This window comes from Euleptes europaea, chromosome 13 (genome assembly GCF_029931775.1).
Source record: "Euleptes europaea isolate rEulEur1 chromosome 13, rEulEur1.hap1, whole genome shotgun sequence".
Taxonomy (NCBI): Eukaryota; Metazoa; Chordata; class Lepidosauria; order Squamata; family Sphaerodactylidae; genus Euleptes; species Euleptes europaea.
The window spans coordinates 2738105-2750862 of NC_079324.1; the positions used below are offsets into that span (position 1 = coordinate 2738105).

The 12758-nt window shown below is 45.3% G+C and overlaps 1 protein-coding gene across 1 annotated transcript in view; it reads left to right on the forward strand.

The window, feature by feature from the left end:
- The window catches only part of EDA (ectodysplasin A), a 145009-nt gene extending 133375 nt beyond the window's left edge, over positions 1-11634 (forward strand). The window contains exons 7-9 of the mRNA XM_056859717.1: positions 249-300; positions 5348-5463; positions 11347-11634. Coding sequence (XP_056715695.1) covers positions 249-300; positions 5348-5463; positions 11347-11598 — 420 coding nt within the window. The 3' untranslated portion in view covers positions 11599-11634. The remainder of the gene's footprint in view (positions 1-248; positions 301-5347; positions 5464-11346) is intronic.
- Positions 11635-12758: the final 1124 nt, after the last annotated feature.

The following is a 12758-nucleotide window of genomic DNA, read 5'->3' on the forward strand; positions in this document are numbered from 1 at the left end:
AGAACATATACAAGAAAATACAAGAACAGCAAATAAAGTTTTCATTCCAAACTAATGCATTTACAGTGCCATCCTAAGCAGACATCGGTGGGCTCAGAAGGGTGTGATTTTGCTTCACTGTTAATATCATGTGGACAGGGCAAAATGGGCCTTATTACCAAACTGCACTGAGAAAAGGCCACTATGGTCCTCTTGCAGCAATATTGTAGCATCTGCTTAATAATAATCAGCTGTATTCTGATTTGCAGCCGGCTGTAGTTCATCTCCAAGGACAAGGGTCAGCGATTCAAGTAAAGAATGGTAAGAATCTCCAGCAATTAGCATTGGTGGCATGGCATAGTGGTTAGAATGTCAGACTAGGGCCCAGGACAACTGAGCTGGAAGACTGTTCTGCCATGGAAGCGACACAGCCTTTCATCCTAGTAAACGCCACAGGGTTGTTGTTGTGAAGATAGAGAAAAGGTGGGGAATGTGCAGTGATAAACTCCTTTGGATCCTGATTAGGAAGAAAAGCAGTATATAAATAAAAATTAAAGTAAGTATAGTTCTGTACTGTGAAATGCAGCAATGTGTCTATGTGAACCCTTCTCTATGTATCACTTTAAAAGTACAAGCGGGGGACCCTCAAGGACTTGCGTGGGGCACCTCACTTTCTCCTGCATTCCTTCCCCACACTATTTCCTCTTTCGCTCAGTGCAGCTAAATGACTGAAAAAAAGGGGGGGGACTCAACCCAGGAGTCAAAGGAAACGAAAGAGGTTGAGCTAGATGCTACATAAAATATAAGCAAATAAATCTATTTTAACTATATCAAAAACACTGGGCCTACAATGCAGGCTACCTAAAAGGCATGAACAAATATCAACAACACATGCTCAGTTGATGTCAATACATAAAATGACCAAACTAAGACCAGATGTGTTTCGGCCTTATATAGGCCCTCAGTGGTCATACATAAAACAATTTTATAATACACATCCTGACATATACATACTTGTTATACAAGGTAAAAGATATATAAAAGCCTTTTGGAAAGAGAAAACACGTATGTATATGTTGTTGATATTTGTTCATGCATTTTAGGTAGCCTGCATTGTAGGCCCAGTGTTTTTAACATATATTGGTGCACAGTATGACCCCTAGTGCATCTTACATCATTCTCTCTTCCATTTTATCCTCACAACAACTATGTGAAGTAAGTTATGTTGAGAAGGTGTAACTGGCCCAAGGTCACCCAGTGAGTTCCCATAGCAGAATGGGGATTCTGAAACTTTAACCACTATTCCGCACTGGTTTTCATGAGGTGAAGCCCCAAAGCCTGGGAAAGCCGTGCAAGTTGGGTGATATAAAGCAGTCTGGGGGTTGCTGCCAAATCTCTTCCCAGTGAGTCACATGAACACATGAAGCTGCCTTATACTGAATCTGAGCCTTGGTCCATCAAAGTCAGTATTGTCTACTCAGACTGGCAGCGGCTCTCCAGGGTCTCAGGCAGGGGTCTGTTCACATCACCTACTTGCCTAGTCCCTTTAACTGGAGATACTGGGGATTAAACCTGGGACCTCCTGCATTCCAAGCAGATGCTCTGCCACTGAACCGCAGCCCCCCCCTCCCTCAAAGACAAAAACACCCCTAGGAAGGACCTTCCCCCCACCTTATGCTGACAGAAACCAAGCCTTGAATACTGGCCAAACCATTGTGGCTGCCTAGCAACAACCACTGAGGAACACCTTTTTGTGATTTTAGTGTTTTTTAACTTTCTATTTTTTATTTTATTTATTACGATTTCAAATATTTATGTAAATGAGGCATTTTTCAGGTTTGTCAAATTTACATCTCCATTCTCTGCATTTAAGTCTTGTCCATTTACATCTCCAGTCTCTGCATTTAAGTATCCTCAGATTTGGCTGGGTTGATAGTTGGAATATACAATTGGGAGCCCACAGGGTTTCCCAGACACAGCTGCCCCCACTGCCGAGCCCAGAGTGGCTCCCAGACACGGCTGCCAATGCAGCTGAGCCCGGAGTGGCTCCCGGACACTGAGCAGTGCCTGGACTCTACCACCATGGCCAGGCCCAGAGCAGCTCCCGAACTCCTCCAGGACACGGGGGAAATGCACTGTTTGTGCAGACACTTTTTATTTGGGAGGATTGAAACCCCTGTTTTTTAAGGTTTTCGGATTTTTCTGCATACTTGGGGGGGGCCCCCTCAATTTTGCAGAAATATCTGTTTTATTTCATTGTGCCCCCAATCCATAGATTTATGTATCGGCAGATTAGGCCACACTTGACTATTAGATATATGACAAGCTGTGACCCGCAACGAATGTGCAGACATAGCTATTCCATTCCTCCACCTTCACTTATTCCCTGCTCCCACTACTCCTTTTCTGTCTCTCTTTCAACCTTCTCCATTCTCCTTATTTTACTTTGTCTCCCTCTGGGGTTTTTTGGGGTTTTTTTGTTTTGTCTTTTTCCTTCCTCCCTTACCTACTGTCACTTTCCTTCTCTCAGTTTCTATCTCTTTCTTCCTCGTCACTCTTTCTTTCCCCCATCCCATTACTCTTTCTTTCTTTCTTTCTTTCTTTCTTTCTTTCTTTCTTTCTTTCTTTCTTTCTTTCTTTCTTTCTTTCTTTCTTTCTTTCTTTCTTTCTTTCTTTCTTTCTCTCCTTCCCCCAATCAGTTACTTCTATCCTGCCCACTGCTGGATTGCTCCTGGCACATGGGGCCTGTCTGCAGCTATAGGGAGGACACCTTCCCCAGCCTAGCATGCCCTCCCACCAGCCCCACCCCAGCTTCCTGGCCAGGGTGCCTCTAGGCTAGGGGGGGGGAAAACCTTTTTTCCGCCAAGGGCCATTTGGATATTTATAACATCATTCGCAGACCATACAAAATTATCAACTTTAAAATTAGCCAACCAAGCCCCAAGCAGGCAGCTGCCCCAGATGATACCCACCCCCGCGTGGGCAAGTGGGCAGGCATCCAACCATTGGCGCACTTGCCCACCTGGTGAGCTACAGATCTGCCAGGACCCACGAAGGGCCAGACCAAATGATTTCGCGGGCCTTAAATGGCCCCCGGGCGTGATGTTCTCCATCCCTGCTCTAGGCTGTCGATTGCCACCCTGTCTGCTCAGCTCCCTCGTCGGGGCCTGCAGTAGCCTTTTGTGACCCAGCAGTGGAAGAAGGCCGCACAGAATTGGCGGCAGCCACAGAGGGCTGCCCTGCTTTTGCATTACACAAGGGAGTCTGCCTGTCAGCGATGCCCTGCAGGACCTGCCAGAGTGGACAAGGACAGAGCCAGAGGAGACTTTGTCCCCAGACAGTCCCAATGCTACTGGCTCCCTTGCAGGGCCCTTGCGAGTTTCATGTGACCTGCCGGTGAGAGAAGGCTGCGTGGCATCAGTGGCAGAGGGCTGTTCACAGCTCTGCCACCTCTGCACCTCAGAGGCAGCTGAAGGGAAGGAGTGATGGTGAGGCTTGTGGTGGTGGCATTTCTCCCCCACCCCAGCTCCTAAGCTCTCAGTGTTGCTGTTTCACCTCTTCAGAGGCTTCTGAAGAGAGGCAGGGCTGGTGGCAGGGGCGTTTGTGCACAGGTGCTGGGAGTTTTTTTTTTTTTTTTGCAGGGGGATTAAAACTCTCCCATTTTTCTTTTAAAGTTGACCATAGGTTTTCATGATCCACTCAGTCAAAAGCTTTGCTGTAATCTATGAAACCCTAGCTGATTTTCTTCTGAAATTCTCTTGTATGCTCTAGTAACCAGTGTAAATTTACAATATGATCTGTAGTTCCTCTTCCTTTCCTAAATCTAGTTTGAACATCTGGCATTTCTCATTCCATATATGGTAACTGTCTTTGTTGTAAGACTTCGAGAATCACTTGTATAAGAAATTAATGCAATGGTTCAATAGCTGCTGCAATCTTTGATGTCACATTTTTTTCAGAATTGGAATGTAAATTGACTGTTTCCAGTCTATTGACTGTTATTTTACTTTCCATGTTTATTGGCATATTCTTGTCAAGATTTTGATGGACTCCATTTCTGTGGCTTGGAACAGCTCTCTTGATATCCCATCTGCTCTGGTGATTTATTTCTCCCAATTGTTCTAAGTGCAGCTTTCACTTCACTTTCTAAAACTGTAGGTTCGTCTTCAAGTTAGTCTTCTTGGAAGGAATCTCATTCTTTCATCTCTTCTGTATAGTTCTTCAGTGTATTGTTCCTACCTTTTCTTTATTTTGTCCTGTTCAATTAATGTATTTCCATGTTCAGTTGGCTATCAGAATGATATATTAGAATACATGATGATGATGTTCACTCTTGGTACTCCATACTCTTGTCCACTCAATAATTTTCTAAAGTTACTATGTCATACCATATGAGCAATCTGTTTTCCTTTCACAGTCCACAACGTTTCCAAAAACAACCTTTTACAAAATATTGACAAAAAAGAGATAAATACCCAAAAGAAGAGAGGGGCAAAAATACCCAAAAGAAGAGAGAGGGGCAAAAGGACGTCAGAAACCTCAGAAACATCTGTTTCGTTGGTTCTTGTGGGTTATCCGGGCTGTGTAACCATGGACTTGGTATTTTCTTTTCTGACGTTTCGCCAGCAGCTGTGGCAGGCATCTTCAGAGGAGTAACACTGAACACAGTCCTTCAGTGTTACTTCTCTGAAGATGCCTGCCGCAGCTGCTGGCGAAACATCAGGAAAGAAAATACCAAGACCACGGTTACACAGCCGGATAACCCACAAGAACCAATGAACTCAGACCGTGAAAGCCTTCGACAATATCTGTTTCGTTCTTTGGGTTTTCAGTGAGGAGGGAATGGAGGAACCAGCATTTCTGGATCTTTCTTGCTGTGTGCCACATATACAATACAAGCAGGGGACCACTTGTAAGTCACTGAGTGGTTGCCGCTGGGCCTAGCCCAACCGAGTCCTCCCTCAAAAGGCAAAACAGTCTTGGAAGGGCCCTTCCTCTGCCTTTTAAAGACTGAAATGAAGGCTTGACGGTTGCAGTACCATCAGGGTTGCCTAGAAACAGCCACTAAGGTTATTGGTTTGTTAAAGCAACAGGTGCTGCATCTATCATCTGGAGGGAATTAACCCCCATTTGTTGTTATTTTTTTAGATTTCAGGTTTATCTGCTAAAATAGGGCTTTTCTCAGGTTTGCAGAAAGATCTGTCTTGTCCATCTGTGACTGCAGTCTCCAGATTTTAAGCATCCACAGATGGGGCTACATTGAGAAATTAGACATATTCATAACTAAAATCTGTATTTGTGCTGCTGTTGCGTTTCCATTCTAACGGGTACTGAGTGACTGCCGTTTTCTCATACTGAGATCTTTCAGGTGGAGTGCTGAATGACTGGTCTCGCATCACCATGAACCCCAGAGTGTTTAAGCTGCACGCCCGCAGTGGAGAGCTGGAGGTACTGGTGGACGGCACCTACTTCGTCTATAGTCAGGTAGAAGTGAGTACGGTCTTAGGCCTAACTCCTTTTCCTGTATGCAAAATGCAAAGTCTTTTGGGAACCATAAAGTGGCTTCAGAGAAACAAAGACAAGAAAAGCGTATGTGCTAAATGAACATTTTATGTTTTATAGTAGCTGGGGCGCGGGAGAGGGATGGAGAAAGGGAATGGGTTGGATGTAGCAACCCCACACCCTCCAATGCAAACAAAGCAAAATGGCTACTGTGGATGAACACATGAAGCTGCCTTGCACTGAATCAGACCCTTGGTCCATCAAAGTCAGTATTGTCTACTCAGACCGGCAGCGGCTCTCCAGTGTCTCAGGCAGAGCAAGGTCTTTTGTAACACCTACTTGCGTAGTCCCTTTAACTGGAGATGTCGGGAACTGAACCTGGGACCTTCTGCATGCCAAGCAGAGGCTCTCCCACTGAGCCACAGCCCTTCTCCAATCCTTGATTATATATTCATAAGAACATAAGAAAGGCCCTGCTGGATCAGACCAAGGCCCATCAAATCCAGCAGTCTGTTCACAGTGGCCAACCAGGGGCCTCTAGGAAGCCCACAAACAAGACGAGTGCAGCAGCACCATCCTGCCTGTGTTCCACTGCACCCAAAATAATACGGAATGCTCCTCTGATACTAGAGAGAATAGGTATGCAGCATGACTAATATCCATTCTAACTAACAGCCATGAATACCCCTCTCTCCTCCATGAATATGTCCACTCCCCTCTTAAAGCCCTCCAAGCTGGCAGCCATCACCACATCCTGGGGCAGGGAGTTCCACAATTTAATTATGCGTTGTGTGAAAAAATATTTCCTTTTATCTGTTTTGAATCTCTCGCCCTCCAGCTTTAGCAGATGACCCCGTGTTCTAGTATTATGGGAGAAAACTTCTCCCTGTCCACTCTCTCCAAACCATGCATAATTTTATAGACCTCTATCATGTCTCCCCTTAGCCGTCTTCTTTCCAAGCTAAACAGCCCTAAGCGTCCTAACCGCTCCCCATAGGACAGTTGCTCTAGTCCCTTAATCATTTTGGTTGCTCTTTTCTGCACCTTCTCAAGCTCTGTAATATCCTTTTTTAGGTGTGGTGACCAGAACTGTACACAGTATTCCAAGTGTGGTCTCACCATAGATTTGTACAAGGGCAGTATGATATCAGCAGTTTTATTCTCTATTCCTCGTCTAATTATGGCCAGCATGGAATTTGCCTTTTTTACAGCAGCCGCACACTGGGTTGACGTCTTCATTGAGTTATCCACTACCACCCCAAGATCCCTTTCTTGGTCTGTTGCTGCCAGCCCAGATCCCATCAGTGTATATGTGAAGTTGGGATTTTTGGCCCCAATATGCATCACTTTACACTTACTCACATTGAATCTCATTTGCCATTTTAATGCCCATTCTTCCAGTATGCAGAGATCCTTCTGGAGCTTTTCACAGTCCGATTTTGTTTTAACCACCCTAAATAATTTGGTGTCATCTGCAAACTTGGGTACTTCACTGTTTAACCCCAACTCCAGGTCACTGATGAACAGGTTGAAAAGCACCGGTCCCAACACAGATCCCTGAGGCACCCCACTGCTTACATCCCGCCATTGTGAGAACTGACCATTGATTCCTACTTTCTGCTTCCTATTTTTCAGCCAGCTCTCAATCCATAAGAGGACTTGTCCTCTTATCCCATGACTATGAAGTTTGCTTAGCAGTCTTTGGTGGGGGACTTTGTCAAAAGCTTTTTGGAAATCCAAATACACAATATCCACAGGCTCACTCCTGTCCACATGCTTATTGACGCTTTAAAAAAACTCTAATAGGTTAGTGAGACAGGACCTACCCTTACAGAAGCCATGTTGGGTTTTGCCCAGCAGACCTTGCCCTTCTATATGCTTGACAATTCTATCTTTAATAATGCTTTCCACTAATTTACCCGGAACAGACGTTAAGCTAACTGGCCTGTAATTTCCTGGGTCCCCCCTGGAACCTTTTTTATAAATGGGTGTTACATTGGCCATTCTCCAGTCCTCTGGTACAGAGGCTGATCGAAGGGACATATTAAATATCTTTGTTAGAAGTTCAGCAATTTCCCATCTGAGTTCTTGAAGAACTCTAGGATGAATACCGTCTGGTCCCTGTGACTTGTTAGTTTGCAGTTTGTCTAGACGTTCTAGGACTTCCTGCCTTGTTACCACTATTTGCCTCAGTTCCTCATTTTCCCTTCTCCAAAATCTCTGTTCAGGAGAAGGAATCTGCCCTGTATCTTCAACAGTGAAGACAGATGAGAAGAATTCATTTAGTTTTTCAGCAATCGCTTTATCCTCCCTTAGAGTTCCTTTACTCCCATTGTCATCCAATGGTCCAACCGCTTCCCTAGCTGGTTTCCTACTCCTAATATATTTAAAGAATTTCTTATTGTTTGTTTTGATGTGTTTAGCAATATGCCCCTCAAAATCTTTTTTTGCATCTCTAATTATCTGCTTGCATTTCCTTTGTGCAAGTTTGTGTTTGCTTCTGTTCGCCTCGTTTGGGCAAACCTTCCAGTCTCTGAAGGAAGACTTTTTTTATCTAATTGCTTCCTTCACCTTACCCGTTAGCCATGGTGGTGACCTCTTGGACTTATTACTACCTTTCCTGACCTGCGGTATACAAGCTAGCTGAGCCTCTAGTAATGTGGACTTGAGTAACCCCCAAGCCTTTTCAAGAGATTTAACCCTCCTAACTGTTCCTTTCAACTTCCTCTTTACCAGTTTTCTCATTTTAGAGAAGTTCCCTCATTTAAAGTCAAAGGTAATTGTGTGAGATTTCCCAGTCACTTTCCCACTTGCATATAAATTAAATTTGATGCCATTGTTATCACTATTGCCAACTGGCTCAACTACATCCACATCCCGCACTAAATCACTGGCAGCACCACAGAGTATTAAATCCAGGATCGCCTCCCCTCTGGTTGGGTCCATGACCAACTGTTCGAGGGCACAGTCATTTAGGATGTCTAAAAATTTTATCTCTTTGGCTTGACTAGAGCATACATTTATCCAATCAATATGAGGGAAGTTGAAGTCTCCCATTATTACTACTTCATTACCTTTACATGCTTCCCTAATTTCCTTCTCCATCACAAGATCACCCTGAACCATTTGGTCAGGGGGCCAATAGAACGTCCCCAGTACTAAATCTCTTTTGGGGCCCGGAATCGTCACCCATAAGGATTCTGTGGACGAGTCTGCCCTTTTTATGGTCTCTAGCTTATTAGACACTATGCCTTCCTTGATATACATAGCAACACCCCCTCCAATACCCCCTTCCCTGTCACTTCTATGCAGTTTGTAACCAGGGATGACTGTATCCCACTGGTTCTCTCCCCTCCACCAGGTTCCTGTAATGCTCACTATATCTATGTTTTCTGTTAAAACCATGCACTCTAATTCCCCCATTTTTGCTTGGAGGCTTCTAGCATTAGCATAGAAACACCTCCACACTGTGTCTCTCTTTCGACTTGCCTGGCATGTACCTTTGGGCATCTTTAGGTGGCTATCCATCTTTTTTTTTCATTCCCTTTCATGTCCAAGTAATTCCCATGTGGGCAATCTGAAGCAATTTTCTCTTTGTCCGTGTGCACTGAGTTTGCCCGAACCGGATGTTTCTCAGCTCCTGTCGGCTTTCCCCCCCGGTTCAGTTTAAAAGCTGCTCTGCCACCTTTTTTATATTACGCGCCATCAGTCTGGTTCCATCCTGGTTCAAGTGGAGTCCCAAAATGTTGCCCAGTTCCTTACAAATCTAAAGCCCTCTTCCCTGCACCACCGTCTCATCCACGCATTGAGACTCACCAACTGTGCCTGCCTAGCTGGTCCTGCACGTGGAACAGGTAGCATTTCTGAGAAAGCTACCTTGGAGGTCCTGGCTTTTAGTCTCCTGCCTAGCAACCTAAATTTGGATTCCAAGATCTCCGGACTACATTTCCCCACGTCGTTGGTGCCAACATGCACCACAACCACTGGCTCCTCCCCATCACTACCTACCAGACTACCTATATGACAGGTAATGTCCGCAACCTTCGCACCAGGCAGGCAAGTCACCATGCGGTCCATGCACCCACCAGAAACCCAGCTATCTACATTCCTAAGGATTGAATCCCCCACTACAAGAAGCCCCCCTCCCCTCTGAGGTATATCCTCGGTACGAGAGGATATCTGTTCATCCACCAAGGAAGTGGTCCCTTCTAAGGTACCACATTCCCCTACCTCAGTGAGATGGCCTCCTTCCCCAAGGGCTCCATCATCCATGACTGGCAGGTTGCCGTCACCTTGGGACTGGGATGTGACTATTTCATCCCCGGAGTCCTTAGTCACCTCTCTCTCTGCCTGCCTCAGCTCCTCCAGTTGATCTACCTTGGCCTCGAGGAAGTGAATTCGCTTCCTGAGAGCCAGGAGCTCCCTGCACCGAGCGCACACCCACGACTTCTGTCCAGCAGGCAGATAATCATACATGTGACACTCCATGAAGCACACTGGATAGCCCCCCGACCCCTGATGGCTTTCTACCTTCATAACTGGTATTTTATTAATTAATTTATTATTATATTATTCTTTGGTGTTGTAACCTTACCCTTTACTCTCTTGCACTCTTCCTATACCAAATAAGAACTGAGTGCCGAAGTTCCTTGCCCTGCAGCTATCTGCTGCTAATTCACATCGATATTCAAGTTGCTTGGTACTCCAACTGGATGGAGAGAGTTACTCTGCTAAGATAAAAAGATTTTATACTCACCTACAGATCCCCAGTCAAGATCCACAGGCTAAGAGCTACAGGGCAAGAGCCCTTGTGCTCTCGCCCTTCGGCTCGCGCCTCTGGCGAGCAGGAGCCTTGGAATTTAAATGCACACAGCCCCCACCTCTCAGACAGAAGCTCCAATCACAACATCCCCACTTAACAAGGGGACAATCAAGCTTTCAGGCAGCAATCAACCTTAATCACACACACCCCGGCACAACAATCACAACCCTCTCCCAGCAAACCTCAATTAAATTCTCAGTTTAGTTAGGCTTCCCAGCGTTTTAAAAAAGGCAAAGTTTAAACTCACCCCTGCCTGTAGTCCCCAGCTCAGCTCAGCTGAATGAAAGTGCAGCCTCTGGCGAGCAGGAGCCTTGGAATTCAAAGAAAATGGACTCTGAGAATTTAGCATACCTTCAGCATCTCACCCTCTTGCCCTTCCATTCTTGCCACTGAGCTGTTCACCATTGTAAATGAATGTATTCAGAGTCACTTCTAACCCCTGATGACACTTGGGTGTGTACCATCTGTTGATGAGCTGTTCGTTGTTGTTTTTTATCTTGTCACTGTCTATAGAGGTGTGTTTTCGGGTGTCTTGTTTCCACATCAGCTAATGTCTGTCATGCTGCACAGATTTTTGCTTCAGTTTTAAAACAGTTGCAGTGTTCAGTGCAGAATGGCCATTTGCTTTCAGACAAAGACGTTCTCCTGATAATATCCTAAGAACTGAAACAGCAGCCGCTGCTGAAGCATTCCACACATTCCCTATCATGTCAAAACCATTTGTACATAGTTTCCTGCCAGTAGGCACTTGCCCAGGTTGCCTGTCTAGGAGACATTTTTTATTGAAATGTGGAAATCTGTTAGCAGCATTTGACTTTCCAAAGTTTTCCACTCATCTAACTAGTTCTAGGCTATCAGACCATTATGTAGAATGCAGAGACCCTGGAGCCTCCTGGGTCAGAGTGTCTTGCACCTTTGCTTATTATAGACACCAAGAAGCAACAGAAGTCTCCGCATTTGTTTGTTAGAAATTCATCAAGGGTCCGTGATCAGTAGACTTGCACTTGCCTCCTTCTGATGCTACCATTTTGTCTGCCTACTAGGTATATTACATAAACTTCACAGATTTTGCCAGCTATGAGGTGGTGGTGGATGAGAAGCCCTTCCTGCAGTGCACTCGAAGCATTGAGACGGGGAAGACGAACTTCAACACCTGCTACACAGCTGGGGTCTGCCTCCTTAGAGCCAGACAGAAGATTGCAGTAAAAATGGTCCATGCAGACATCTCCATCAACATGAGCAAGCATACAACCTTCTTTGGAGCCATACGGCTAGGAGATGCACCAGTGTCCTAAGGGAATGTGGCACACAATGAAGAAGGAGGCTCCCAGAACTGCGCGGCACTGCCGTTCCAAAGAATCCCAGCCAGCCACCGAGAGAAACGAGTGGAGCTGTTTATTTCTTAATGTAAATGCAGGAAGAGCAAAGGTTTGTGTTGACAAAGGCAGATGGGAGAGCACTAGGAAGGAGAAGGCGGGCCTCTCTGGCCTTCCTCCAGCATTTCACATACCACAGCACTGATACTTGTTTTGTGGTCCCCACACAAGGTAACTGATTCCTGCTTGGATGTCGCACTGTCAAGAGCATCGGTGGCAGGAGCATGAATCTGGCTGGGTACTTGTGCACACCAAGGAAAGCAAGGAACGTTTGGGGTCTGTGTTTCTTCACTAAGCTGAACAAGTTGTGTTGTAGGGCTGTGTGATCCCAGTGGGGAATCAGATTTTTTTTTAACTTTTATAGCTCTGGACAGTAGCTATAAGCCAACCAAGTGAGCAGGCAGCAGGTATCATGAGTGCCGTAAGAGCAACCACAATAACATGCTCTCCAGTAAGCTTGATGTTCGCCAAGGCAATGTTAGGTTGCAATGAGGAGGGGAGGTTCCAATGAATGCCTCAGACATTTTACAGCTCCTGCCGTAGATTCTGAGGGCCCTTCCATTGTACTGCTTTTCCATTTAAAAGCTGAATTAGTCAGAGTGAGCTAAGGTTGCAGAAGCAACTTTATTCTGCCCAGTTAAATGATCTTTTGGGAACTAGCAGTGCCATCCTAAGCATACTTCCCTGGATGTAAGCCCCATTAATAGACCTGAGGAGGATTCTGAGTAGAGCTGCTTCTGAGCAATCTCCTGAAAAAGGGCTTAAGCAGGAACAGACGCCTGCTTCCAAAGGTAAATGTTTTGTTTCAAGGTTTTATGATGTGTTTTCCTGTCTTCAAGGGCACTGGATGTCTCTTTTCAAGAGTGATCTGCTCTGAATGTAGCATTTTAAATACTGTTTTGCCATCTTTAGACTTAGATGATGTGCAGTACCTGATGGAGATTGAATCTTCATGATATTTGAATAGGCTTCAACTGTCCTCCTGGTGAATCACATACAGCCCTGTGTGACCTTTACTTGCATATGCTAATCTGTGGAAATGTACTACTTTCCCAGAAGATAATGGTTGTTGGAGATAA